Source organism: Eptatretus burgeri, chromosome 2 (assembly GCF_056783735.1).
Source record: "Eptatretus burgeri isolate ZD-2024b chromosome 2, Ebu_testis_v1, whole genome shotgun sequence".
Classification (NCBI taxonomy): Eukaryota; Metazoa; Chordata; class Myxini; order Myxiniformes; family Myxinidae; genus Eptatretus; species Eptatretus burgeri.
Window position 1 is genome coordinate 64,024,712 of NC_140962.1, and position 27,782 is coordinate 64,052,493.

General features: G+C 40.3%; 1 protein-coding gene across 2 annotated transcripts in view; it reads right to left on the reverse strand.

Annotated features, from left to right (window-relative positions):
• Window positions 1-684: 684 nt before the first annotated feature.
• The window catches only part of LOC147032179 (potassium channel subfamily K member 2-like), a 70,730-nt gene continuing 43,632 nt past the window's right edge, over window positions 685-27,782 (reverse strand). Inside the window, exons 7-9 of one of the 2 annotated variants that reach the window (XR_015055067.1) lie at window positions 21,481-21,592; window positions 5,669-5,707; window positions 685-3,022 (exon numbers count right to left, since the gene is read on the reverse strand). Coding sequence is in view for 1 of the 2 variants with exons in the window: in XM_085869548.1 (XP_085725674.1) it covers window positions 1,573-2,667 (1,095 nt within the window). In the remaining variant the exon portion in view is untranslated. Of the gene's footprint in view, window positions 3,023-5,668; window positions 5,708-6,102; window positions 7,005-21,480; window positions 21,593-27,782 lie in introns of those variants that run through there. The other variant, XM_085869548.1, reaches the window with a different exon arrangement.

The window sequence follows — 27,782 nt, forward strand, 5'->3', positions numbered from 1 at the left end:
TAATTTTTATTTTTATTTTTTCTAATTGCCAAAATCCTAAATAAAATTGGGTGTCTCAAGCAGTGTGAGCACTCCTCATTTTCATAAATGACAAGGTGAGCCAATGAAAAAAGCCAAGAATTCACAAGGTTTCGGAAAAGCGATGATAATAGAAAACCTATACGCAAGAAAACCTCTAGAAAACCAAGACGCCAAGGTGAACAACGAATAACCAAGATCTTGTGAAAAAAGCCAAGGAGTGGTCACACTGGTCTCAAGACTTTTAGCTCCTATCCCAAATTCATTTGACGTGTCTCATGCCCAGATGTTATTGCATTCATGTGCGCAATATTTAAGAAATCCATTCAGTTGTTTTCCAGTGGAGTATCCAGATGGACAGACGGCATCCAAAAGATAAGCCCCCAAATGGGCTTACACCTGTCCGGTCGCGGGTTAAAAAGATGCCCCTGATTTTGATCCTTTCAGCAAGGGAGTTTGTTGCTTAGCAACAACTCAGATAAATATGGCAGTATCTCAAAATACGATGGAGATCAAATATCTATTTTTCTGTAAAACATCATCATAATATTTAATCTCCTGAACCACAGTCTGTGAAAAATGGAATGTTAGCATTGGCCGAACAGTTGGATATTTAAAACCAAATCAAATTTTGTGATTCCATGAAAAAAATTCAATTATGGACGCTTTTTTTTGTTAGATATCACAACAATGTTTAATAGAGAACAATGAATGGAATATATGAATTACAATTGTAATTATACTTCAAAATCATTGCCAAATATTGGAAACAAGCTCGGTACCGCTTTGATCAGATGTAACAAGATCACGTTGGCCGCTCGAAGTCGTATTATATAACAAACATCCATGGAATGTATCAGATAACGTCAATCACTTTCATTTCATCGTTGTACTTTACATGGTTCAAAACTGCATTATCATCAGCAGGGCATTACAGCCCAAATAACGACACCTTAAAACCTGAGAAAATACACACAAGATGCAGTCTTTAAAAGTTATGCTGGCTTTTTGTTCCACTGCGTATACAAGTGATAAAATGAAACGGAGGACCAAGAAGGAACATCAAAAAGAAATGGAACAGCAATGGCATTGAAAGGAATTTTGTATCGTTTTATAATTTAATCATTTAATCTGGATGCGTGTTGGAGTGAACGAAAATCTTTTTAAAATATTATTTCTCTTGAACCGCTTCGTCAATGGACGTGAAACTTCACAGTTATGAGTGAGTAGTCATGTTGAATATTTATTTTGATTTTCAACCTGATCGGACGCATGGTCTGGCAGCCAAAATTATTTAGTTCTTTGAATCTGGGTTCTTTTTTTTTCTTTTCTTTTTATCCTTTTTGACACGTTTGTATGATGATGTAATACCATAAAATCATCTGGATGCGTGTTCCCTTTGTGTCCTCAAAAAGCTAAGAAAACCAATTGTTCACAATTTTGTTCAACTGTACAGATAATTTCATACAATCATGTTGTTTTGAAATTTCAGATACGTTCAGTAAATGCTTAAGGAGAGGAAGTGGAAAGGGGATATGGGGGAGGGTCTGTTCACTATATAACCTCCTCCCCCTGAAAATCCTTCTTCTTCTGTTGCAGTTCTTGCTGCTCAGCCAAAACGATGGCTTTGGCACCCTCAATAACCTCTTGGACGAGGTGCAGAGCCCTTTCATGAAGTGCATCTTCAAGCTCTCGCATCTCCCTTGCAGTCAGTTCTGCCTGACTTTCAACCACCCGTTCTTCTTGACATCCCCCAAACCATTTTGAGAAGGGCAGCCGTCTTGATCTGCATCCTCTTCTCAGGGGGGAAAGACCTCTCGATCCAGATGGACATTCCACCAACTTTTCATCACTGCTTTTTAGCTTGAGCCTTGACAAGGGGGGCAAGGATATTGTCGAGACGGAGTTCTCGCTCGCACGTCGTCTTCTATAACATTTAAAGCACAGAAAGCTATGTCTGAAAGCCTGCCATCCACTCACTTTGCTGCTACTTTCCTGAGGTACATCAGTCACCGTTGAAGAATTCTCCATTACAGTGCTTGCTTCTTCAATTACAATGGCAGGAATTGATGTCCTGGACCAGTGTTGCTCTTGCACCCTGCGTGGGCTCCTACATTGACTCGCCTGTGCACTGTTGTCAATGCCTTGGCTACATCTGATCCATAGACAAAAGCAAGAAGTTTTCAACTCGTTCATGCTACCATTTACTTTGTTGCTGCCACCAATGTCAGCATCAATGTCTGTTACATTGAAGTTTTGCCTCTCTTCTGTTTCATCAGATCTTCTTTTGCTCTTCAGTCTTCCTGTATGCTTGAGATGTTTTTCTTCCTTGGTATCTTCCTCCTGTCCAGTTTGGTCATTAACAATATCAAGTAGTTCATCCTCCAAAATCCGACTTCCTTCATGCTCATTGGAACATGTGCCGTCATCAGCACACTCGGTCTTCCCAGGGGTATCACATGTCTTGTAAATTGCGTCTTTTAGGTTTTCAATATTTTGATCCTTCCTATTTACCATGACAAATCTTTGATTTTGTCCAATGCCTTTTTCATCGTCAATAGTCGAAACTTGAGATTGTGAAGGAAATGAACTTTCTGCTATGTTGTTATTCTCAAAAAATAATTGCCCAGAGGCTATTTGGAGAGTCATGGCACACTTTTCAAAGGCAATATATCTGCTGCTGATCCTGCTTTGCTCAGTTTGTCCTTGATTAGATTAATGGAGTTATTGTCACTTTCACCTGCAACTGAATGCAGCAGGTTTATTGGATGCGACACATGCATAAGAACTTTCAAATGGAACTACAAAAAATTGCGGTGAATCTACAATTTTTCCTCCATGTTCAATATTGCTTGATGCTTTCCCAATGCTATCAACATCGGTGTGAGATATGGAGGAAAGTTTTCCCTCGTCTTTGATTTTGTTGCCCGTACGTTGGCAGCCAATACTGCAGGTTTGATTGTCAACAGACTCCTGAATCACACATATCTCTCCCCTGGGATCTCTAAATGCAGAAAGAGAGAGAGAGAAGGAGAGAAAAAAAGAAACAATCATTGCATCAAGCAAAGTATTTGAATCTGCAATTCATAATACAATATAACTAAAAGGCTATTACAAGTACTTACTCAAGATTTGTAGCCATATACATTGACGGATCACGACCAATTTCCACCAAATAATGATTATTTTTCTCATCATTACTTCAAAATAAAGGTGCGCGCAATGCTAATAAAATAAACCCTGCCTGGCCAAGCAGACATTAGAGAAGAGGTGTGATAATGGGTTGGACAACCTTTGCCTTGAATTGTGCATGAAATCCACAAGAGGTTACAAGGCTTGTAGTATTCTGCACCATTCGTCCATAAGGGTGAGGTTACTGTGCAGGATATTATTCCAGTTAGCGTTAAATCCATCATTAAGTAACAAGACTGCTGGTTCACTTCCGGTTCTGGGTTCTCTCGCGGCCTAACGTGATCTACTGACACCTCAATTCGCAATGCCCTATTTTCATTTTTGTGTCGGAGTACTATGATCGGTTGCAATGCTTTCCTTTCTATATTCACGCTCGATGGGATCATAAGGTCATAGGTGAGTGTTACTTTGTTTTCAGTGATTGCTTTTAGTTCATGTTTCCATGAGTTTTCTGGGACTAGGATATTGAAATGTTTGCAGGTGTGCTAGTGGATTACTGTACGTACTTTGTTGTGCCTTTGTGTGTACAGTTGTTTTGACATGAGTTTTTTTTACCTCCCGATAGGAAGTGGCTCGCGCTTTCTGTTGCTCTCTTGCAGAACCTACACTTTTCCAATTGACCCAGTCCTGCCATTTTCGTAAAGCCATTTGTGTCGTGTCCCTGGTCTTGGGCTTTTATCATGATTCGTTCTCCATCCCATTTGAGCTGACCTCTTCTTAGCCATTCTTCTTTGTCAATCCCCAATCTGTCCAACTCTTTTTATATTTATCTACTCTTTTGTTTTTCTCACAAATATATAGATACCATGTTGATATTTTGCTTTATATTTTTATTTCGTCTTTTTTACTATGGTTGGGACTGCATTTGGTATTTGACATCTTCTACTCCCACCTGTTTTTGGAAGTTTTTTGCAAGGTGACTGAGAGACACCTTTTCTGGTTTGTTGTGTTCATGCTTATGTACAAATTGTATTCAGTAGTCTGTTGAACTTTTCACGTACTCTGCTAATCCGACAGTCAGTGCTCTGTGCACTTGATTAAGTTCCATCATGCCACCACCACCTTCCTTGCTTGACAGATACATTCTGAAGATGCACTGATTTTCATAGAACATTTTCTGTTTCGTGAAGAGTTTCCTTGTTTTGATAGTTTTTTTTATGTCTCCGCCGACGAAGTCCCCTGAGGCATTATGTTTTCATGTTGTCTGTCTGGTTGTCCATCCGGCTGTCCGGCCGTCAGTCCGAGATTCACTTTTAAATTCATTTTCTCTGCAACCGCTTGTCAGATTGACATGAAATTTCCACTATAGGAGCGACGACTCATGTACAACATTAAAATGATAATTATGATGTCATAGGTCACGTGGTGTGGCAGCCATGTTGGAAAAAAGAAAAAACTTTGGACCTCTGTATCTCCGAAATTGATCCATGAAAAAAATTGAAACTGCACATGTCAAGTACTCCACGTGGGGAACAAGTATTAGCTTTGACATCATCGGTGACGTGGTATTCCAACCAAAATTCGACACAAAGAACTCTTTAACCAATCAGAATGAAAATTTTTGAGGGTTATCTAGGGATAAATTGGTCAACAGAAAAAAAAGACGATGTCATTGGTCACACGGTTCGGCAGCCATATTGGATTAACACAAAAAAACCTTTAAAATCCTCTTTAAAATCCTCTTTGGGCAGAGGAATATTTGTCGATGGGTGTCGAAGAGTGCCGTTCTAGTTTATTTATGATTGTGTCAGCTTACTAATCCACAGTTGTATTGCAACAATGTCACTGCGAGCTGGTTTATGGGGAGGTGTGTGTGTGTGTGTGTGTGTGTGTGTGTGTGTGTGTGTGTGTGTGTGTGTGTGTGTGTGTGTGTGTGTGTGTGTGTGTGTGTGTGTGTGTGTGTGTGTGTGTGTGTTTTGCCACTGGCTGCCAAAGTCTCCCTTTTCCTGTTTGCTACTGAAGTCATAGAAAAGTACTTGGTGCAATATCTTGATTTGTTGTGCTTTATGTTCCATGAATAAGGATATTGCCAACCACCTTCACCCCATATACAAACACATACATATTGTACATTTGAAGATAATCACCGTTTAGCTGTGGAAAAAGCATCAAAGTAGAATATCAACAACAAATCCACATCATTGGAAACTTTTAAACAACAACCAGATTTTCCAAGTGGCAATATAACCACAAACCCTCATCCACTTCTTCCTTCCCTGAACTCCCTCTTTGCTTTTGAGATTTTGAGGTAAAGTCCATGATGTGCAAGTTCTGCAAACTTTAAATGATATTAGAAACCGCACACAACCTATGTTTATAAGATAAATACACGCATTCTAATAAAAAAAAAAATATATATATATATATATATATATATATATTGTCTTCCAACAGCCGTCATGTACGTATGAATATATAATAACTCATCCTCATTATTCCGAATGCAATGAAGACTTACTTCAAGGATGGAATCTTCTGAACAGGAATTTATTCTTTCCTGCAAGAAAAATAAAACGAAGGTAACTAACAACATCAGAATGCCAAAGACATTCATCGTTTGCTGGAGACAAAAAAGGTGCGAGAAATTTCCAGGTACATGTGAATGTCAACCATGTGATCCAACAGCACATGATCACACGTCATTGACTCCCACAAAAATCCCTTCTTCTATTTTTTAAACTGTAACACACTGTACACTGTAATATGGATGGAAAACATCTCACAAAACAACAATATATATATATATATATATATATATATATATATATATATATATATATATATATATATATATATATATATATATATAATATATATCAGCTGCACAGCAAACATGATGTTCACCCCCCACCCCACCACTTTGCCCGAATATTTCCCCCAACCCCCACACACCCCCAGGCCGAGCTCCACATAGTCTTTGCGGATCAAACCTCACACACTCCCTTTGCCATGAGCACGGGGTAGCGCACAGGAGTTGGGGATGGGGGCGCCGTCGGCACGTACGGTTGGCAAGCGGTTGGGGCGCACACTGGGGATGGAATGGGGGCAGTGCTTACGGAGCACATTTAAATTTCAGTGGCGTTATCGGTCACCCGATGCACATACTCCAGCCGAGAAATCATAAGGACTGCTGTCAGTCCGACAATGTAATGATCAAATTGCAAGATGTCAAATCTGTCATGGTGTGCTTTCAGAAAACCCCACCATTTACAAGTCCAAAAAATTATATCTACAGATGAGTCATTCTGTTTCTATGGTGTCCCTTCTCCCCCAGAATGACCTTCCACCGTGATCATCCATCGTAAATGCTGAGTTTTTGTATTTCTGCACCTGTTTTCATTCCCTTATATGGAGCATGTGATTTGAAATCTATTCGCTATATGTCAGGACAGCCCTCTCACATTTGTCTCTCTGTTAAATTTTGTTCAATTTAAAGCTCTCAACATTGTTGTCATCTCCCACGATGAAGCCGAAGCACAAGGTGTCATCCCATGATGACCCTGCCCCCTCTCGGCTGGTCGCATTCCCTGTGTTCTTTAGGCTTATGACTGTCCTGAGCAACTCCAGGATTCACGTTTTCAGCCAGTAATCGAAACTGCTTCAACTCCCAAATGTTAGCAGACTTCCAGGCTGGTGCGTAGTAGCTGAAGAGCAAAGGAGGACAGGTTAGCAAGAGCAGACAAAGGAGAAGCAAGAGCTCCACAGCAGGATTTCTTTCATGAGCACTGATGCCATCTAGGCCCATCACCGATGAGGAATTGATGCTTAACAGATCTTTCTCCACCTCACCAGGTTTGATAAACAACCAAGAAGGTAGTGGCTTCAATGGGGTTACCAGGGAAACAGAGTGGGATGGGTTGGGGACACAATGTATGTTGGCAAACACTGAGTTGAGCCATTCTGCCTTCTATGTAGCAGGGTCCAAGGTGAGGCTGTTTGACGTGAGCGAGGTGATGAGTTTTACCGAGTGACCTAAGTTGCTGTCAGTCATTTTAGCCATCCATGTTGAGAAAGCAAACTGCTCGTCGGCAATGCAGCCATCTCGCACACAGGATTCGGTGCCTAGAGCTTCTGAGGATGGACAGGAAATTTGCAGATGGGATAGGATAAATCGGTTCCTGGAGAAAGTAGGCTTTTGTGAAAGTATTCCCAGGTGGAAAGGTCATCAGATGCTGTGGAGATGGCAACTGAGTCCTTCTGAGAGAGCAGATTGCAGTCCCTGCCAGTTGGCCAGATTTAACATTCAATGACTGGCTATACAACCAGGATAAACTTTCCCTTCATTTTATGTTAAGATTTTAAATGGAGGACAAGTTTCATGCTCGTATCCAACCATTGCCAAATATTATTAACTTGATCCCTTGTACCACAGAGAACACTGTATAAGTATATGTCGATAGATGAAATGGATTTAGTAGGATGTGGTACAGGCATGCTGGACCAAACAAAATTTCATCGCATCGTTCGAGATACAACGACAGCTTTCTTGCTTGACGATGCAACGAAGAGAAGCCCACCGAGATTGCCAGAAATTACTATCTGACACCATTTTCCATCTTGTAGCATCGATGCCACGTCCTGTCCTTGCATTGAGTCAAACCAGAGACAGGTCAATTCATTGCAATAAACACATTCTGTTACTTTGGATGATTACACAGACAGTGATTTATTTATACACGATGGTCATGTGTGAATGCAAATATTTATGTCAGCATGTCAGGGAGGGAACAGATAATAGATGGCAAGTGATTGAGGCTAAGAAAACAAGGTATAAGCTTGGCAAAGCTCCCAAATGCAACAATCTCTTAGCATCATCAAACTCCTGTTCACTCATTTTTAATCTTTTTGTTAAATTATCATTTGCAGCTGAAGATGGATTGATGGCGACTGACGGTCTTCAATGAAAGCTGTTCTCAGGAAATGAGAAACAGATCGTGCCTTAAAATATTGATGTCTTGAGCACTCAGTGCCAGAAATGTGTTCCCGAGGAAAATCGTTAAATAAATGAAGGAAAACATTCACAGCAGTGATTGTCGGATGACTTGCAACATATTTCGTTTTTCGCATCACCATCTATTGGAATTCCACATTATCCATTCAATTCCTTCTTTGAAACCACCTACTGCACCTTATTTGACATTCCCATTAGATCACAACTGGCAGAATGGCCGAGAGCCATAGAAGTATGCCCACTCGTCCCTAAGCTGTCGAGTTGGGGTTTGATTCCCGACCCAGCTATAAACTTTCATTCTGGTGTTTCACAGCAGGGGTGATTCATAAATGTGTGTGCCCGTCCCTTGGATGGATGTTAAACTGGGCGTCCTGTCCTGCTGGCATTAGTTGGTGGGCATTAAAGATGCAACGGTGTACTTTGTGAAAAGTAGGTGAGCGATCGCCGCCACATTTAACTACTGCTGGGAAGGCAATGGCAAACCACCCAGTATAATCCTTGACAAGATTAACTGCTTTGGCAGCACCAATGCTCTGTAACAGAGTATGGTACACCAAAATCAAGGTGCTGTGACATCAGGTTCATGTCCCAAATATTCTGTTCGTTTGTTGTCTCATAGCATCCTTGAAATTTGATTGTGTGTGTGTGTGTGTGTGTGTGTGTGTGTGTGTGTGTGTGTGTGTGTGTGTGTGTGTGTGTGTGTGTGTGTGTGTGTGTGTGTGTGTCTGGACCCATCTTCACCAAATCTTACATGCGTGCTGGAGGTACCAAGGGTCAGATCATGGACACAACCCCCCTTCTTCCCAATTCTCTATGTGTATGTGTGTTTGCACATCTGAACATCAGTTGTGTTGTAGGGATAGTTCAGTTGTGCCATGGCAAAGTTTAAATTGGTTCGATTCCAGACTTTACTTCTTCTCGATTGTGACATTCTAATTCAGGTAATAGTCAGAAGAGGGCAGGCGACACAAACAGATTGTTCAAGGAACAGTATAACTGGCTCATGACAGATCTTATACATGGACATGTTTTTTTGTTTTTTTAAGAGGGGCGTAGAGGGGGGTTAGAGCCTTAACAGAATCAACAGCTGTTCTGTTGTTACCAATTGCTTCCTCAGTAAACTTAAAGGACTGGTTTACCTGGCTTGTAATGTGAAGAACCAGGGTTCAAATCCCATTTACCATATGTGTTTGTCTGTTATTCTTATTTTCAAAGTCGAGGATCCTGGAAAACCGAGAACACAGAACAGCACAGAAAAGAACTGAACATAGTGGAAAAGAGGGAAACAACAATGCTGGGGTAGAGAGACAATTTTTTTAAATCGGGGCAATACCCCTGGGTGCTCACCTGGTTGAATAATAATACTGAAGAGGAAGTCAACATGGGATGGAATCATCAAAATTCACCAATGCACCAATGTTATGGGCCCCAATATTTTTAATGTCAGGAACAAAATTTGGTACATCATGGAAGATGGAAGTTTCATCGGAATTGTGTGTGTAGTTTCTGAGAAAAAAAGGAAACGCCTATTTTAGGGTGCAACCCCACCCCCCCCCCCCCCCCGTACACTGCCTTATGATCTGACTTTTTTATGCCATGAACAAACTTTGGTACATCATGGGTGATGAAGGTTGTGGTCAACCTTTCTTTTTAGATTTTGGGAGCGCCACCAAAGTGAGTTACTGGGTATGGATTTTGGGAGCTTGACCAGAAGTGGGAGTTTTACTGGAAGAGCGAGATTGAATAGACTGAGGAAGTTGGTTCCACAGTTGAGAGAAAAAAGGAACAAATGAGTAGAGATGAGCAGTGAGCAGAATGTGTATGCCATGGAGAGAGTTGTGGGTGGGAGAACCCTTTGGCCCTTCCTGACGCCAACCCTTTAGTCGCCATCGACCCTGCAGGGATAATTACCAGTATACTGGTGCTCATGTCGCCGACCTTCGGAAGGATGACAGGCTGAGTCAACCCCCCTGATGCTAACTCAGTGGCCAGCGGGACTCGAACTCAGGACCCCGAGAATCCCAAGCCACCGCTTTAACCACTGAGCCACATCAGGCTCATCTTTAATGATGAACACACTTCAGCAAATAAGACAGAGTTAAAAAAAAATTAATGTGGAAATTAAAGCTTCAAAATCTCCAGCTGGAAAATGTTATCACAAAATCAGACCCATTTTAGCAATGATTTGCTCGAAGTGAGCTCACTAGATAATGCACATTAATTATAGAAGAGGGTATCTTCCATTAACCCACACTTCTCAAACCCACATATTATGATTATTGCAGTCATTTCCACTGGATGAAGACTGAAACGAGTTTTTGCACGATGATGATGCAACAGGAGTGGAGGTGCCAGCTCAATGTTGTGGGCGTTAGTTTGGATATTTTATTTTCCATTTTCACTCGAAGCAGAATTATGATGTACGAGGGGCACTCACAAAAGTTCTCAGAACGAGACACTCACGAAAGATTACGACACGCCAAAGTTTTTCTTATTTGTCAACATACGAGTGCATGTAATTAATGATCATGGAAGCCTGGACCCTTCTTGACAGAGCGTAGAGGCGTTCACAAAAAATTGACAAACACTAATTCTTCTTTGAAACCAAGCTGTTAGGGTCTCTGGGTCCCAGAGAGATCCCAACTCTGTCGCAGGATATGCGATGGAAGGTGACAGGAATTTGTAATTTGTTCATGGTGCCGGCGATAACTCGCCCACTATTCCTGAAGGACACAAACAGATCTTTAACATCCATCAACAACCAGTGCTGGAAGACGAGTCTTCTGGCTTAACATTCTCCTGATGCAGACACACACATTGATTCCTCACCCTACATGTGTAACACCAGGATGACAGTTTACAGCTGCATCGAGATTCAAACTCAGGCTACAGAGAGAGATCCAAGGCAGGCACACACACACACACACACACACACATATATATATATATATATATATATATATATATATATATATATATATATATATATATATATATATATATATATATATATCTTGTTATACTTTTTGGTGCATCTTGGACTATTGTACTTTTATCATTCATTTAACTTTTTGAACACACCACATGTACCTTATATAGTAATCTGCAATCCTCTTGCTTCAACCCAATCATTCTTCTGCATTTGGCAGCAACCTATTGTACCTAAATTTATATAAAAGGGAATAGAACAAGTGATCAAGTTCATATCCTGACAAGGTGAATCATATAATTAACCAAAGTTGGTTTTCACTCTCTCCCTACAATAATTGAAACCTCTTTTCTGTATAGTACTTTCTCACATTTTATTCCACTTAAGTGAACAATCTCCCTCATTATTTTTTCCACTACTATGTTCGGACTTTGCTCCAGACTTACTTATCAACCCTTTGGTTATGTTTTTGTTTGCCATTATCCTCCTGACGCAATGCTTTTAAAAGCGAAGCCAACATTTTCCTCAATTTCAGTAATACCCAGAGTGACAATGAATTAAGGAACACATTTAGTTTGTTGCTAAATTGTTTTATGTAAACAGTATAACTTAGGGACATCAGACATTTAAAACAAGTAAAAAAAGACATAAAATGTCACAGCCCCCATTGTTTTAGTAATTTTACTGTATGGCATTAAAGGGCCCATATTTATGTGTAACTAAAATGACCACCAGTCTACCAGTCGGCCATCTTTGATCACATTGCAAAATAAAGTGAGGGGCACGTATACACCATCATGTACAGAGCGTGTGCCAAGTTTGAGCAAAATCGGACAATGCATGTCATAAAAATGGTTGGGGACATATTTAAGTAACAAAATGGCCACCAGTCAGCCATGTTGGATCTAATCTCGAAAAAATGACGTGCATATGCAAGCCATCATTCATTATCTGTGTGCCAAGTTTGAACAACACCGGGAAATGCTTGTCCGAGAAATGGTTGCAGGACGTATTCAACATCAGGTTGTTTTAACAACTAAAATGGCCGCCAGTCGGCCATCGTGGATCTGATCTTGAAACAAAAGGATATGCTTATGTAAGCCATTATTCATTATCTGTGTGCCAAGTTTGAACAAGATCAATAAATGCATGTCCGAGAAATGGTTGAGGACATTTTCAAAACCGGGTTTTTTTCACAACTAAAATATCCACCAGTCGGCCATATTATATATGATGTTGAAACAAAATGACGTGCATTTGTAAGCCCTCATTCGTTATATGTGTGCCTAGTCTGAACGACATCGGTAAATGCATGTCCGCGAAATGGTTGAGGACGTGCTCACCATCGGGTTTTATTTTTACAACTAAAATGGCCACCAGTCGGTCATATTATATCTGATGTTGAAACGAAATGGCATGCCTTTGTAAGCCATCATTCATTATCTATCTGCCAAGTTTGAACAACATTGGTTAATGCATGTCCGAGAAATGGTTGAGGACATGTTCAAAACCGGGGTTTTTTAACAACTAAAATGCCCACCAGCCAGCCATCTTGGATCTGATCTCAAAAAAAAATATGATGTGCGTATGTAAGTGTTGAAGAATTTATTTATTTCTATTTTATTTTCTTACTTTTAGTTAACCGTATTAACCGACTCGATGTAAATCCTGTTACTCAAATGAAAGCCACAATTAATTCACTGTCCACAACGTGAAAGTACATTACATCAGAGAGTTTTATTTTTACTTGGTACCAAGGAGTACAACCCACTTTGATGGTATACATCCACAACGATTGCACTAAAACAAGATTACATTTCCTGGTATTTATATGCTTTCATGGGAGAGTCGAGGGGGCTGACAAGCCTTAGGCAAAGAACTCCAACTGCAATACGTGTCTTCTCGGTGAAAAGCGAATGATGTAATCATGGCAAAAGTTGGTGTTATCAACCAGGTCACTTTGTTCCATAGCAAGACATTCCTTGTATCAACACTTAGGTCAAAAGACTCTTGGCTAAAGGGAAGCATAACTGACATTACAGCATAAAAAAATTAAATTTATAAAACACCAGCAACAATTATAATTGAGAGTACATTAACATAATTATTTTCTCCCACATAAGCCATCATTCATTATCTGTTTGCCAATTTTGAGCAAGATCGGGAAATGCATATCTGAGAAATGGTTGAGGACGTGTTCGACACTGGATTTTTTTTTTAACAACCAAAATGGCTGCGAGTCGGCCATCGTGGATCTGATGTCGGGGAAAAAAAATGACATGCATATGTCATGTGTTGTCTTTGTGCCAAGTACGAATAAAATCGGTCCATATATGTCTGAGATATGGTTGTGGACGCACATACATACGCACACATAAATCGAATCGACACCAAATCCATAAGCCCCCATTTTGGACTAAATCCAACGGGGGCTAATAACGAAGTCTGGAAATATTGGTGGCATTCACACATTTCTTCAAAATGACTGATGTCAGATAACTTCCGTTGAAACATTTTCCCTCACGGTAGCGGAAAAATACGTTTTCCATTACGTGCTGAAGTGTTTCCAAAGAATTGCGACTTATTTCATCACTGATGGTGTCTTTCAGTTCAGCTAATGTTTATGGTCTATTCACATAGACCGTGGACTTTAAGTAGCCCCATAACAAAAGTATCTGGAGAAGTGAGATCAGGTTATCGGGATGGCCGAGCATGGAATGTCCTCAAATCTTGAAACAACATGATTTGGAACCACAGTTGCCTTGTTGCATTGCTTGTGTGGCAAGTTGCACCATCCTGTTAAGATAAAATGTCACTGAAGTCTGGGTTGTGGCGACGTAATTCAGGAATGAAAACTTCTCTCAGCATTTCACGGTACCGATCACTGTTTTTGGTCACAGTTTGCCCCTGCTCATTCTCAAAGAAATAAGGGCCTGTTATCCAAGATTTTGAGATAGCACACCACACTGTCACTTTCAGGCTGTTTCAAGGTTTTTTCTTGGGTTTCGTGAGGATTTGTGTTAATCCGTATTCGACAGTTTTGTTTGTTGATAAACTCCAATAAATGAGAATATACTTCATCAGACATTATGAGTTTTTCGCCAAGATTTGGATGACCTAGCAAAAGGCCGATGATAGTTAAGCATCGCCAGTCAACTTTGATTGTCTATTCATTTCAACTGCTGTGACACTTGGATATTGTCGAGATATAGACAAAGATCCTTCTTCACAATTGTATGCACTGTGTCCCTGTTAATGACCAGATCTTGAGAGTTCCTTCTTGCCGACTTATTAGGGCTCTGTCGGTGTGCCAAAAACCAAAATGTGCCTGAAACTGTCTTTGAGCAATTGTACTAAAGTAGTGATTGGCAATATAAAGCTCCATAATGGTGGCTCTGTTTTCCACACTCTATTTGTCCATTTTTGCTTTTGATTATTGGGTTAAATTTTCCAAAGCTTAGTCCTTCACATCACTTGAAAAAAATCAAAACAGACATTTACTATCAAGAGATGTTCATGATTAAAATGTGTTCATTAATTAATTGTCACCCTGTATATCCATAATGGCGAAGGTTATAATTCACTTTCTAATAACACGCTGATCAGCAGTGCATTACCTACACCTCAAAGTGCATGTAACCGAATATAAATCCATCTCGTTTATTGTCAGGAGGCTCTCGGTGAAAAGCATAACTGTGTAGTTGTTCATTATTCATGATTATCTTCAAGCTGGATCATGTAGCAGACAATTTTCAAGGCTAAGCACATGTAGTCACACTTTTCAGCTCTCTTATTGGGGCCCCGTGCCTCATGATGTCATGATGTCATTCAGACAGATTTGGGTTGCACTGTGTAAGGGAAATACTGTTTGATTCGACTCCACAATGAAATGAAAATCTACAGACAGACAATTCAGCGGCGAATGCTCTACCAAAGTTGACTATTCTGCCCGACCTCAGCCTATGACTAGCTTGCACTCAATGGTGGTTTCTCCACTCCAAACATGAACACTAAATTCATCTCTGCTTTGCTTCAAGATTCCTTTTCAAGCCCATAGATTGTCGGATTGTAAAATTGCTGTATGCACAAATGACAAATTGCAGATTTATGTCATGGGTATTTATGTTTTTTTTATGGATGTATACATATATATATATATATATATATATATATATATATATATATATATATATATATATATATATATATAGATATATATACATATAGATATATATATAGATATATATACATATAGATATATATATATATACATATAGATATATATATATATATATACATATATATATATATATATATATATATATATATATAGATATATATATATATATATATATATATATATATATATATATATATACATATAGATATATAGATACAATGACCGTTTTTACAGCCATTTTTCCCTGCTGTGCAGGGGTTTGGCTTTTTTCTTGAGGCAATGTTTTATGGCCGGATGCCCTTCCTGACGCCAACCCTGGTCGCCTCTTATGACACACAGGGATATGGTACACCTATTCTAACCAGGGCATACATCGGGACCAGTACACTGGTACTCATTTCGCCGACCTCGGAAGGATGACAGGCTGAGTCAACCCCCTGGTGTTAATTCAGCAGCCAAGGGGGCTTGAGCTCAGGACCCTGGGATCCCAAGCCGCCACCCTAACCACTAAGCCAACACCAGGCTAGATATATAGATACACATACATATATATATATATATATATATATATATATATATATATACATATATATACATATATATATATATATATATATATATATATATATATATATATACATATATATACATATAGATATATAGATGCATATATATGTATGTATCTATATATATATATATGTACATATAGATATATAGATGCACATATATATATATATATATATATATATATATATATATATATATATATATATATATATATATATATATATAGATACATACATACATATACATATAGATATATAGATGCACATATATATATATATATATATATATATATATATATATATATATATATATATATATATATATATATATATATATATATATATATATATATATATATATATATATATATATATATATATATATATATATATATATATATAGATACATACATACATACATATAGATGCACATGTATATATATATATATATATATATATATATATATATATATATATATATATATATATATATATATATATATATATATATATATAGATACATACATACATATATATATATATATATATATATATATATATATATATATATATATATACATACATATATATCCATCCATCCATTGGGACCATACACAGTGCAGAGCGTTAGTGCTACCTAAGCAGTCTCTTGGGCTATTTGACACAATCCTGGACGAGTCGCCACTCCAACACAGTATACCAGCATGCTGGCACTCATCTTTGCCGACCTAGAAAGAATGACAGGCAGAGCCAGCCCAACGTGGTATTAATTCAAGAGCTGAGTGGGATTTGAACTCAGGGTCCTAAGATCCCAAGCCCACCACCATAACCATTAAGCCAACACCAGGCATATGTATGTATGTATGTATGTATGTATGTATGTATGTATGTATATACATATATGTTATACATACATACATACATACATACACAGTTATGGCCACGGGTACCGAGTGTATTATGAGGGAGTTAATCCTCGTTTCTCCTCTGAAGAACCGGACCTGGGGCCACCGCTCATAATTAACTTTGTGGTATGGTGGGTTGCTTAACAACCATGAATGCCAATCAGTTAACCACGAGTTCCAGTGTCCACCACCATCTAATTTACAGTTTAACTTGAGGTCACGTGGCTTCCTGATCGGGGAACATGTCCTCGGCGATGCACCAATCTTATCTTGATGAGATCTTAAATAAGGCGGCCGAGCGTTTACCGCTGGTGCACGCCGACTATGACAGGTTAATTAGCTTGGGAATTACCTCCCAGTCTATCTAGGGTCTAACAATGCTGGATCAATGGAAGGAAAGGACAAGCACGAACAGTTTGAAACATCAACTAGGAATTTATTATTAAGAAAAATAAAGAAACTGAAGAACTTTTTATTTCCTTGTGGTGGAAATGGATGTATTCAAATCAATCAATATAATCTCAAACAAATAAAGATTTCAATAGGCATTGATAGAAAAATAGACAAAGAGCAGATTCTTATCACGATGCCTTACTTAACAATTCAACACGAGGCAAGGGTACCCAGCAGATCATTCAAGGGGGAAAGAAATCTGATCTCTGCTTACCAAGGCAGAAGTCATTGTGTGTCCAATAAAACAACCCCAAATGTGTGAGCTTGCCTTGGTCTGCTGCCAATCCCCTGCCTCGCCATGCACCCACCTGCAAACAGGCTCGAAACACCAATCGACGTCACATCATCACCCCCAGGAACCAGGGACACCAAGAATCAAGTACGCCAAGAGCCAGGTGCCGGGCAGAACCAGCAGGAACGGTCTAATCGTTACCAACCATCAGGAGCTCTAACCAATAGTCAGGATCTGTAAGGAGCTCGAACCAATGGTCAGGAGCTGTAACCAATGATCAGGAAATGTAAGGAGCTGTAACCAATGAACAGGAGCTGAAAGAAACTGTCAGGAAATGTCACCAACCATCAGGAACTGTCACCTACCATCCGGAAGGCGGTCTCCCGTCCTTTTTATAGGTGGCCAGTGTGGGCGGAGCCTCAAGAAGACTTCAGCCAAATGCAGCTTGCCTATTGGCACATCGTTGCACATGACCAACAACCGTCAATCTCGCAATCATCCCTTCCTCACCATCGAACGAGATGCAACCCCCAATTAGCACAGGCCAGACCCACGACACCATGTTCCGGGTGCTGGACGAGTGCCAGAAAACGGTTCTTTGCCAGCACAACCGATGGGGGCGTGAAGCGCTCACAAAACGTCAACAACGGCCATTGCCTCCCTGTTCGGCCTGACACGAGCAGGAGCCAACCAGCGTCCATGGAGCTGCCGAACGGGGTGTCGGGCATCAATGGAAAAAGGTGGATGTCATTGTCGGTGAAAGAGAGGTGGGTGTCGAACTTCAATAGAGAAAGGTGGTCCTGAAGTAAATGATCTACAGCCATGTTTAACCGTCAGAATGAATGAAATGTGAAAAACCCACGGTGTGTTTATTCAAATATCCTGTAAATCCAAAGTGTCCTGCTGGAAAGGGGTAGAATGAGTCTCCATTGGGCTTATGGCTATCTCTCACATGCATGAATGTGTCGTAAAGAGGAAAAGGTTATCCCATAAGAAAGGGAATCTGTTCTATATCCTTCTCCAATGTATCAAAGAGTTAAAATCCTACCAGACAAAGGGATTGGTCTCCTGAACATGCATTTATGGAAATAACTGACGACCTGGATGTTGTGTGCCGATTCTGAAATCCGTAACTATATATACATATATATTGTTATTGTTATTGTTATTGTTATGTTTGTGGGGTAGATGGAGGAGTTTCATCGTAAAGGTAGGATTGTATAGTGCAGCATGGTCCATGGATGGGTAGGAGACATGTCGATGTAAATTAAGTCGGGAAAACTGTGAGCTTAAGATTGTTTTGTGTCACCACACAGTCGGGAGGGGGGGGGGGGTTGGTGTTGTGTGAACTAGGTAGGGTCGATGGCAAGTTTCTCCCACAATTTGATTTCCCCCTGTGACCTTTTCCTACGTTTTTGCATTTACAAGGCCAGCTATAAAAAAAAAACCCACGTTCTTCCAAGAAGAAGAAGAACAACAACAACGGCCAACCCGGCTGCCAACAGAGCCCGAACACAATTAGCAGGCAAACCCCGACACCAGGAATGGTAACTGGCAGGCAATGCATCCGAAGCTGAGGATTAGTTGGTGTGATGTCAGAGGGAGATGATCAAGTGGAGACGGCGGTCGGAACACAGAGGACCTCTCATTCGCTTATCCTCGACACGGTCAAGAAGGCTGCGTGATTCTCGTTGTTCATGCTGGGGCGAATTTGTTTGCATGCTGGAACAGGAAGCTGACAATTGTCTGTTCAGCTGAGTCATGAAGATTGTATGCTTTATGAGGAGAGGAAGAGAAGAAGTGTCTCCCAGCAATAACTCAGCAGTCTTCTGTTGTATGTTCCAGGAAGAAGGTGGTGCCATTTGTTTTGAGCGGACCTGGTGCTGGGAGAGGAGTGGCGTGGTAATCTCGATCGTGAGAAGAAACTGTACGGCGGTTTTTGGGCCTTGGCGTTGAAGACCGTCTGCACGAATTATCTCACATACATGACTGTAGAGAGCGACTTCACGCCATTTTTTTGCGTTTCCCACACAGTGGCTTCGAGGCTCGACGATACCAGGCTCCGAAAAGGTCATCTCTGGACATAAAGCTGAATGCTGGCTTAAAGGGAGGAATTTATTTTATTTTTATCTTTCCCCTTGTCTGTTTTTGTGACTAAGTAGAGACACTCAAATTAGGATTTAGTTTTACTCCACTTTTCAATACCTCACACTTTGATTTATTTTAATTATCACTTGTCGAGTTATTCTCATTATATAATCTTTGATTTATTTTTATTGAACCATTATTTGTTGAATTTACATGTGTTTGTCTATTTGTTGTGGATTCAAGAATAAACCCGTGTGTTTCCGTTCTGGTGAATGCCCTCATTGTTTCCCGTCCCACACGCCCCATAACCTCCAAGGATCTCGGCTGTTTGCCTCCGAGTGAAAACCGTTCGGCTAGCTAGTTCGGCTAGCTTTGGCTCGTTCGGCAAGCGATAGCTTGTCAACTCTTTACAAAGGACACCGTGGAATTTTTTTTAACATCCACCAACGAATGCTGGAAGAGGGAATTCATGTTTAACGTCCATCCAAGGGATGGCACACACATTGATGAATCACTCTGTGAAATACCAGGATGACAGTTTATAGCTGGGTCGGGATTCAAACTCAGGGCAGAAAAATTAAAGGCAATGCCAGTGATGAAAGCTCATTTCAAAGCATGCGCTCGCTCTTTCGTGCACTCCCTCTTGATAAATAAGTGGCTCCTCGTCATCTCATGTTTTCTGCCACACCGATAAATGAGGATTTGTATTCTTGTTAATCCAGCCCCGTTTGTGTGTCTGCAGCTCATCTTGTCACTTTGGTGTTCCATTAATTAGCCTGTGTGTGTGTGTGTGCCTTATCAACCCTCTGTGGATCAGCTCTTTCATGAACTTGAACCTTTTCCATAGAAAAGTTCTGCCTTCTTGAGAGTATTTACGAAATTTACATAATTACACTCTTAAAAAACATCACATGACTTCATATTGTTTGCACTCTTCCTTACACTCATTGTGTCATTGTGTAATCAGCTGAATAAATGTCTGTCTATATTGAGTTTCCAAAAGAAGTCTTATATCAAACAATTGTGGTTCAGGATTCCTACCTTCGCTGTGGGACTGAGCCAGTGTGACCACTCCTTGGCTTTTTTCACAAGATCTTGGCTATTCGTTGTTCACCTTGTCGTTTTGGTTTTCTATAGGTTTTCTTGGCGTATAGGTTTTCTATTATCATCGCTTTTCCGAAACCTTGTGAATTCTTGGCTTTTTTCATTGGCTCACCTTGGCATTTATGAAAATGAGGAGTGGTCACACTGGACTGTGAACGTGATCATTTGGTATTTCTTGCCACTAAACTGAAAATCTAAACGCATTTTTGTGGGTTAAAAGAATCGAGTGCTAAGAACTGTCATGTTGTAGTTACTTGGTAATCCAGTGGAAGGATAGCTTATGGTCACACCTTTTGAGCTGTCTAGACTAGGGTTCAAATCCTGACGTTAAACTGGGGGAACTGTCTGGGATCATTGGTCGTTGAAGGTCCCACTGTGTCTTTCACGAAAAGTCAGCGAGTTATCATCACCAGACTAACCATATTGTCCAAACTCTTGTTTCCTTCAGTTGAACATCAGGCCTGACCAGCCGGTTCGTGAAAGACTTGGGGCAAAAACGTTCCTGACCACCCAACAAAAAGGTGGGAATAATTGAGGCGGTTAAAGACATTGTAGTCATTTGTAATCCGGTGTAAACTTTGAATGTCTTCTTCTGGGTTTTATTTTTTTTTTTGCTGAACTGTACACACTACGTAACGGTGTAAAATATTGTCAACCAAGAATCAGAAAGCAGATAATTTGTTTTGAGGCCTCAAAGCAACAGATGAACCCTTAAAATATTGTTACACTCCGTCGATATAAAATAATTTCGAGAGCTGTGGGATCACATTGTGAAGTTGGAATTGTTTGAGGTCGCACATCATTTCATTTACCCACGGGGTTTGTATGGCTGCAATGCATTGATGCCTTGAAACGTTCTTACACTTATGTGATTGCAGAATGGACAGCCAGCTTAACACTCATTCTGAAGGACGTTGTGCTCCATGATGCATCACACTTAGCTTCACGACATCACCTCCTTCGTTTTAGCAGGACTTTCCTCGGACAAAGACAGACATGATTATTAGAAAAAAGACTTACCTGCTAAAACATTTTAACATTAAATGAATGGCATTTTTGCAACAACTTTTAAACATAAACACTTCACAAAGTGGAAAAGGCAAACACGTGACATGATCATCTGCTTTGAATGTAAATTCTGATGATTTCCCTGGGTTGTTTTAAACAGAAGAACACTTCAGAAAACACAAAAGGAAATTATGCAAATCTTAAAAAAAAAAAAAAAAAAAATCAATGCAAAGTGGTGTTATTCTCATTCTGATGTATCATACTCTGTTACAGAGCATCGGTGCTGCTGAAGCAGTTTCTTGGCAAGGGTTATACTTGGGGGGAGGGGGCATTGCTGTTCCAGAAGTGTTGCACGAGGGAACTATTTATTGGTTATTGGTGCAATGATTATCACGCGGATGCGTCTTTTGAGTGATATTAAAGGCAAACGAAGAAGTCTGAAAAAGAGGATGCCATCCTTAACCCTCCAGAGCCCACGAAATGTTCTGGGTGAACAAAAAAAATCAAACAAAATTGCATGCGCTCACCGATGACCCCTGGGGCTCTAGAGGGTTAAATGAATACAAGTAATACAACAGAAAGAGGATTTGAATGAAGCTTATTCAATGAAATGCAAAGACAGTAGTGTGGAAAAGCTCAGTAGTAGTGCTGAGGGTCACCATATTTTAACTTTCAAAGAAGAGGACACTGGAGATGGACACTGCGAAAAATAAGACACTGAAAAAGAGGACACTCCACAGAGGGTCGCTCCAGATAGGGACCCTCCAAAAAAAGAGGGCAATATGGAGAAGAACCCTCCAAAAAAGAGGGCACTCTGGAGAGGGACACTCCAGGGAGGTACACTCCAAAAAAGAGGACACTCCAGAGAGGGAAACTGCAAAAAAGGAGACACTGAAAAAGAGGACACTCTGGAGAGGAACACTCTGGAGAGGAACACTCCGATAAAAGAACACTCCAGAGAAGGACACTCCAGAGTGGGATACTCTGAAAAAGGAGACACTCTGAAAAAGAGGACATTCCGGAGAAAGACACTCAAGAGAAGGACACTTCAAAAAAGTGGACACTTCGGAGAGGGACAATCCGAAAAAGATGACACTCTGGAAAGGGACACTCCAAAAAAAGAGACAAAACTCTGGAGAGGGACACTGAAAAAGAGGACACTCAAAAAAAAAAAGAGTACACTGCGGAGAATGACATTTCGAAAAAGATGACATTCTGGAGAGGGACACTCCAAAAAAAAGAGACAACACTCTGGAGAGGGACACTGAAAAAGAGGACACAAAAAAAAAAAGAGTACACTGCGGAGAAGGACATTTCGAAAAAGATGACATTCTGGAGAGGGACACTCCAAAAAAAGAGACAACACTCTGGAGAAGGACACTGAAAAAGAGGACACTCAAAAAAAGAGCACACTACGGAGAGGGACACTCAGAAAAAGTGGACACTGAAAAAGAAGACGCTCTGAAAAAGAGAACACTCCGTAGAGGGGCACTCCACCCACCTTTGGTGGCAGAGGTATTGACCGAAAAGTCAGTTTTCAGCCACTGACCATCAGGGACCGTGCAGACCATGTGCACTCGACGGGGTGGAGTGAATTAGGTCTGTGATACATCACGATATGTGTGGTTGTGCTTTTGTATGTTTGCTCTTCTGTTTTCACGACTTGTGTGAATATGGATTGTCCCAGATGCAACAAACTTTTTGCAAGACTTTTCATTTAACAGTGCATCTCATTCAAGAACATTGTACAGTATAGAAATTAATATTGTATTATGATCAGATCATGAACCATGCTCTACACAGAGCATCGGTGCTGCCGAAGCAGTTCCTATTGCTCGAGTTACAATCTTGGTTGGGTCATCGCTCCGCCACAGGAAGTCAGGGCAGGAATTTGGAATTTAGCCAGGGTGCTGGCGATAGTTTGCCTACTCTTCGCGGACTCTGTGGGATCTTTGGCGTTCACCAACTAATGCTGGCAGACACACAGTTTAACTTCCATTTAAGGAACAGCACACACAATGCTGACTCTTCCGCCTGTGAAACACTGGGATGACATTTTATAGCTGGGTCGGGATTCGAACCCAGGCTAGACAGCTTGGAGACAAATGTGCGTACCTCTCTTTATGCCATATATGGCCAGCCCAAAATGATAAAGATATGAAAAATCGTTTTGGTCGTTTCCTTTATTGATTTGTTTTTCAGGAGACAAGACTTGTACATTTTATAATAGTTAGAAGCAAAGTTTGGACTGTGGTGTGACTAAGACCTCATGAAATGCTGACGTGGTCCCATTGTGAGGCAGGGAACCTGGATGTAATGAAAATGAAACAGCGTTTCAGCACCGTGACCACGACTTTCAATCACAATCCCACAGAGTATTTGCAGAACATTGTAGCATAATAAGGATATGAAGCTTCATTTTCCGATACATCTTCAAAAACAATGAGCCAAAGTCTTGTGAGCTCATGGTTCTCAATGCAGAATTTGTGGAATTTGACTCAAGGGTGAATACCCCTCCTTCTGAGAGATCATCCTCAATGATCCCGTGTTGCTTTTGTTTTTTTGGATAGTGTGCATAGTCTAGGCTCATGTAAGAGTTACTACCAGTACACTCAATGGATCAGGATACAACAGGATAAAAATAAGAGTTTAGACTTTAGAGAGAGGGAGGAAACACCAACAGCAAAGTTGAAGGCCTTGACAAATGGAGACAGACAAACAATGTGTGTGTGGAGGAATGGGGGTCAGGAGAGGATGCATGGGGAGGACAAGATGGATACAGAAGGAAACTCTCAGGAAGGTCAACTGGAAATTTTGAATGAGAAGGGTTTGGGGTGGCAGGTGAACAGTCTTATTCGGGGGCACCTATTTATTGTGTAAATACAGGTTGTGGTTTGAGAGGGGAGGAGTGAGAGGTCACCCGAGGAAAGCTTTTGGTCCAACAAATTTCACCGAGGGTGTTAGGAAGTTGAAATTTTTGTCAGGATATTAGCGATAACCCAGACCCAGACCATACAACTAGGAATCAAGTGCACTATCTCTCCACCATTCTTTAAGGAGGCAAACATTCCACTTCTTCTTTTGTATGCAGCACATGACTATGAGTAGCATCATTGAATGAGGGCGTGGCTGTGCCGCCGATGCAGACCATGTGCATTAGGGTAGGAATTTGGAATTTGGCCATGATGCTGGTGATGGCTTGCCTACACTTTGGAGAGGATATCGGGATCCTTAACATCCAATAACTAATTCCGGCAGGTGGAGATATGCCCAGTTGAACGTCCTTTCAAGGGATGACACACACATTGATGCCTCAACCTACTTTGTGGACACCAGGATGTCAATTTGGAGTTTGGCTGAGATTCAAACTCAGTCTCGATGGCTCAGAGGCCAGTTCACGTACCTCAAAGCCATCCTGCCAGCAAAACATTCCACCATACTTGTTTACGTAGTATTATGTAAGGCAAAGTCCTTCCTCAACTATCTTCCACTTATAACAGTGTCTTTCATCCATAGTACCATAGAATATGGCATTGGGTTCATAATATTAAAGGTTAGTCAACCTGGGGTATCTGTGCAGTCATTGTGTTTGTATTAACTAGTCCACCCACTCCCTATGGGAGTGGTAGGAAGAATCATGTTATCCTCTCTGGGGTATACAGATTACAAGTGATCTCGGCTCACGTCCGTTAGACTGTGGGGGACACGATAAGCATAGAATGCCTCAAGAACGTCAAGTTTCCTCATTTTCGGTTTAGTGTGAAACAACAGTAGCGACTGTTTAAAAAGGGAATCATTCATGTTTGTGCTTTATAAAAAATAAAAAAAATAAAATATATATATATATATATATATATATATATATATATATATATATATATATATATATATTCTGGGAGGGGTGCCCCACAAAATGCCACGATAAGCTATTTATACATGTTCACAAGGTGTTTGTCCAAGAAGGAAAAACCGCTTGGGAGGAGGGGATATTATTTGTTGGGTCGCCGAAATAGGTGACCCTTATTGTCAGTAATTCTGTCTGTTTGTTTGCATGTATGTTTGGATGTTTGTTCGTTTGTCATCAGCATAATTGGTAGTAAACGTGGGCGGATTTTGACCACCCTCGAGTGGTAGGTACATCTTATGACCTTGTGCTTTGTAAATTGTGATGGTTGCTCGGGACGCTTTGGTTCCCTAGCAACAACTGAAAAACCTTCAAAATCGGTACCGTTCACGCGAAATCAATTCCGAAAGCCATTACTCATATAGGGTTATGAAATTTGGCACGAATGATCTACAGGTGATGCTGTATCAAATATATTCCGGTTTTTGTGATATATTGAATACTTTACCCGCAGCGCCCCCTACAATTAGGGTATGCGCGAAAATTGGCGAAAATTGAAGGCCCCCTAGCGACCAGGTGAGTGCATCGATAGGAATGAAACTTTGTAGGTTCATGGTACTCAATGAGTACTATAACTTTACCTCAGGACATATTGATCGATTTCGTTTAGGTCAGGGGTCAAAGGTCAATTAGTGCAAAAATCGATAATATGCGAGAGCTGGAGGTGCCTTCGCGCCAAATGCTACTCCTCCTCGGGTTATGGTCGGATGGTTAGGAAAATTCACACTAATTGTCTGGAATACATTGTGCACAAACGATCTAGCCGGATTTTCGATTTAGATCTTTGTTCACCCACAGCACCCCCTCGAACTTTGGGGATTTCCGATTTCAAACCGCATTTTCGGTACTTTTCATTCAAATGGATACCGAGTAGTTATCAATAGATGGAACTGGATGATATTTGAAATGCATAATCTTAAGGTGATTCCCTATCCGCTATATGACATCCATTTTACTCTATATCTTATAGTTTCCATGCTCGGCGACCCATCGCCACCTTCCAGCTTGTATTAATATTGTTTTGTAATAACATTAAGATTATGCGATTATTCATCATATTGTTATTCCTTTTTTATATTGGAAGCAGCCATGGAAGAATGCCATGATAACTGTCCATTCCATACATACCTTAATACAGACTTTGTGCCCAAGGTGGAAACCCCCTTAAGAGGGGTGTTGGGGGGATGGGGGGGAATTAACTTGCTGCAACCTCCATCATGTGACCCTTAGTCCTCCTGTCAAGTTTGGTTGAGAATGGCTAATGACCGAATATACTGCGGTCAAAAAGACAGACAGACACCAAATTGCATATTTTAGGATGATGAGGCTTTATGTAATCCTTCTTTAGCTGTTAAAACGGTCTGTAGTAGTTCAGCCCTGAAGTTGCACTGAAACCCTGATATAAAGCTTACTCCAAAATGGTAATGAAACATTATTACATGGATGTCACATGAAAAACTAGAAGGGCACTCAGTGGAGCGCATACCTCCATCACATAATGCCTGATCCACGAGAACATATCGGGCCCAAACATTTTTGAAATATCAGGCAAAACAGTATATCGTTTTTGGCACTCTCTTGATGGTGAAGAATCACTTCTAAAATAATAAATAATTCTCCTATCCAGATCCGGATTCAGATCTTCACTAAAATCGAACCAATTCGTCCTTGCGACACATCCAACCTGTCCACCAAGTTTCATCCGAATCCGTGCATAACTGTTTGAGATATCATGCTATATATCGTTTTTAGCCCTATCTCTCAATGGTGAAGAATCATTTTTAAAATTCTAACAGCCGGATTCGGATCCAGAACTTCACCAAAATCTAATCAGTTCGTCCTTTTCACAAAATTTCATCTGGATCCGTCCACAACTTTTTGAGATATCCTGTATACAGACAAACAGACAGACAGACAGACAGACAGACAGACAGACAGAAAGAGGTGAAAACATAACCTGCTTTAACCTTTGGTGGCGGTGGTAATGAGAAGAAACGAATGAAAAAATGTTTTGCCTCAAATAAAGCAAGCTCAGTGAGTTTTACATTTGAAATTTATTGAAATTATTCATCACACAAACTGTCAACAGCACTGCAATACACACACACACACACAAGGCTTTGTTTTGAATTTCAAAGCATGACATGCAGAACATCATCGATACGTACAGGACACAATGTCCCTCACTCTGTGGAAATCACTTCAGTTGCTGTACGGAAAATAGAAAAGCTTTGGAAAATTATGGCACTCAG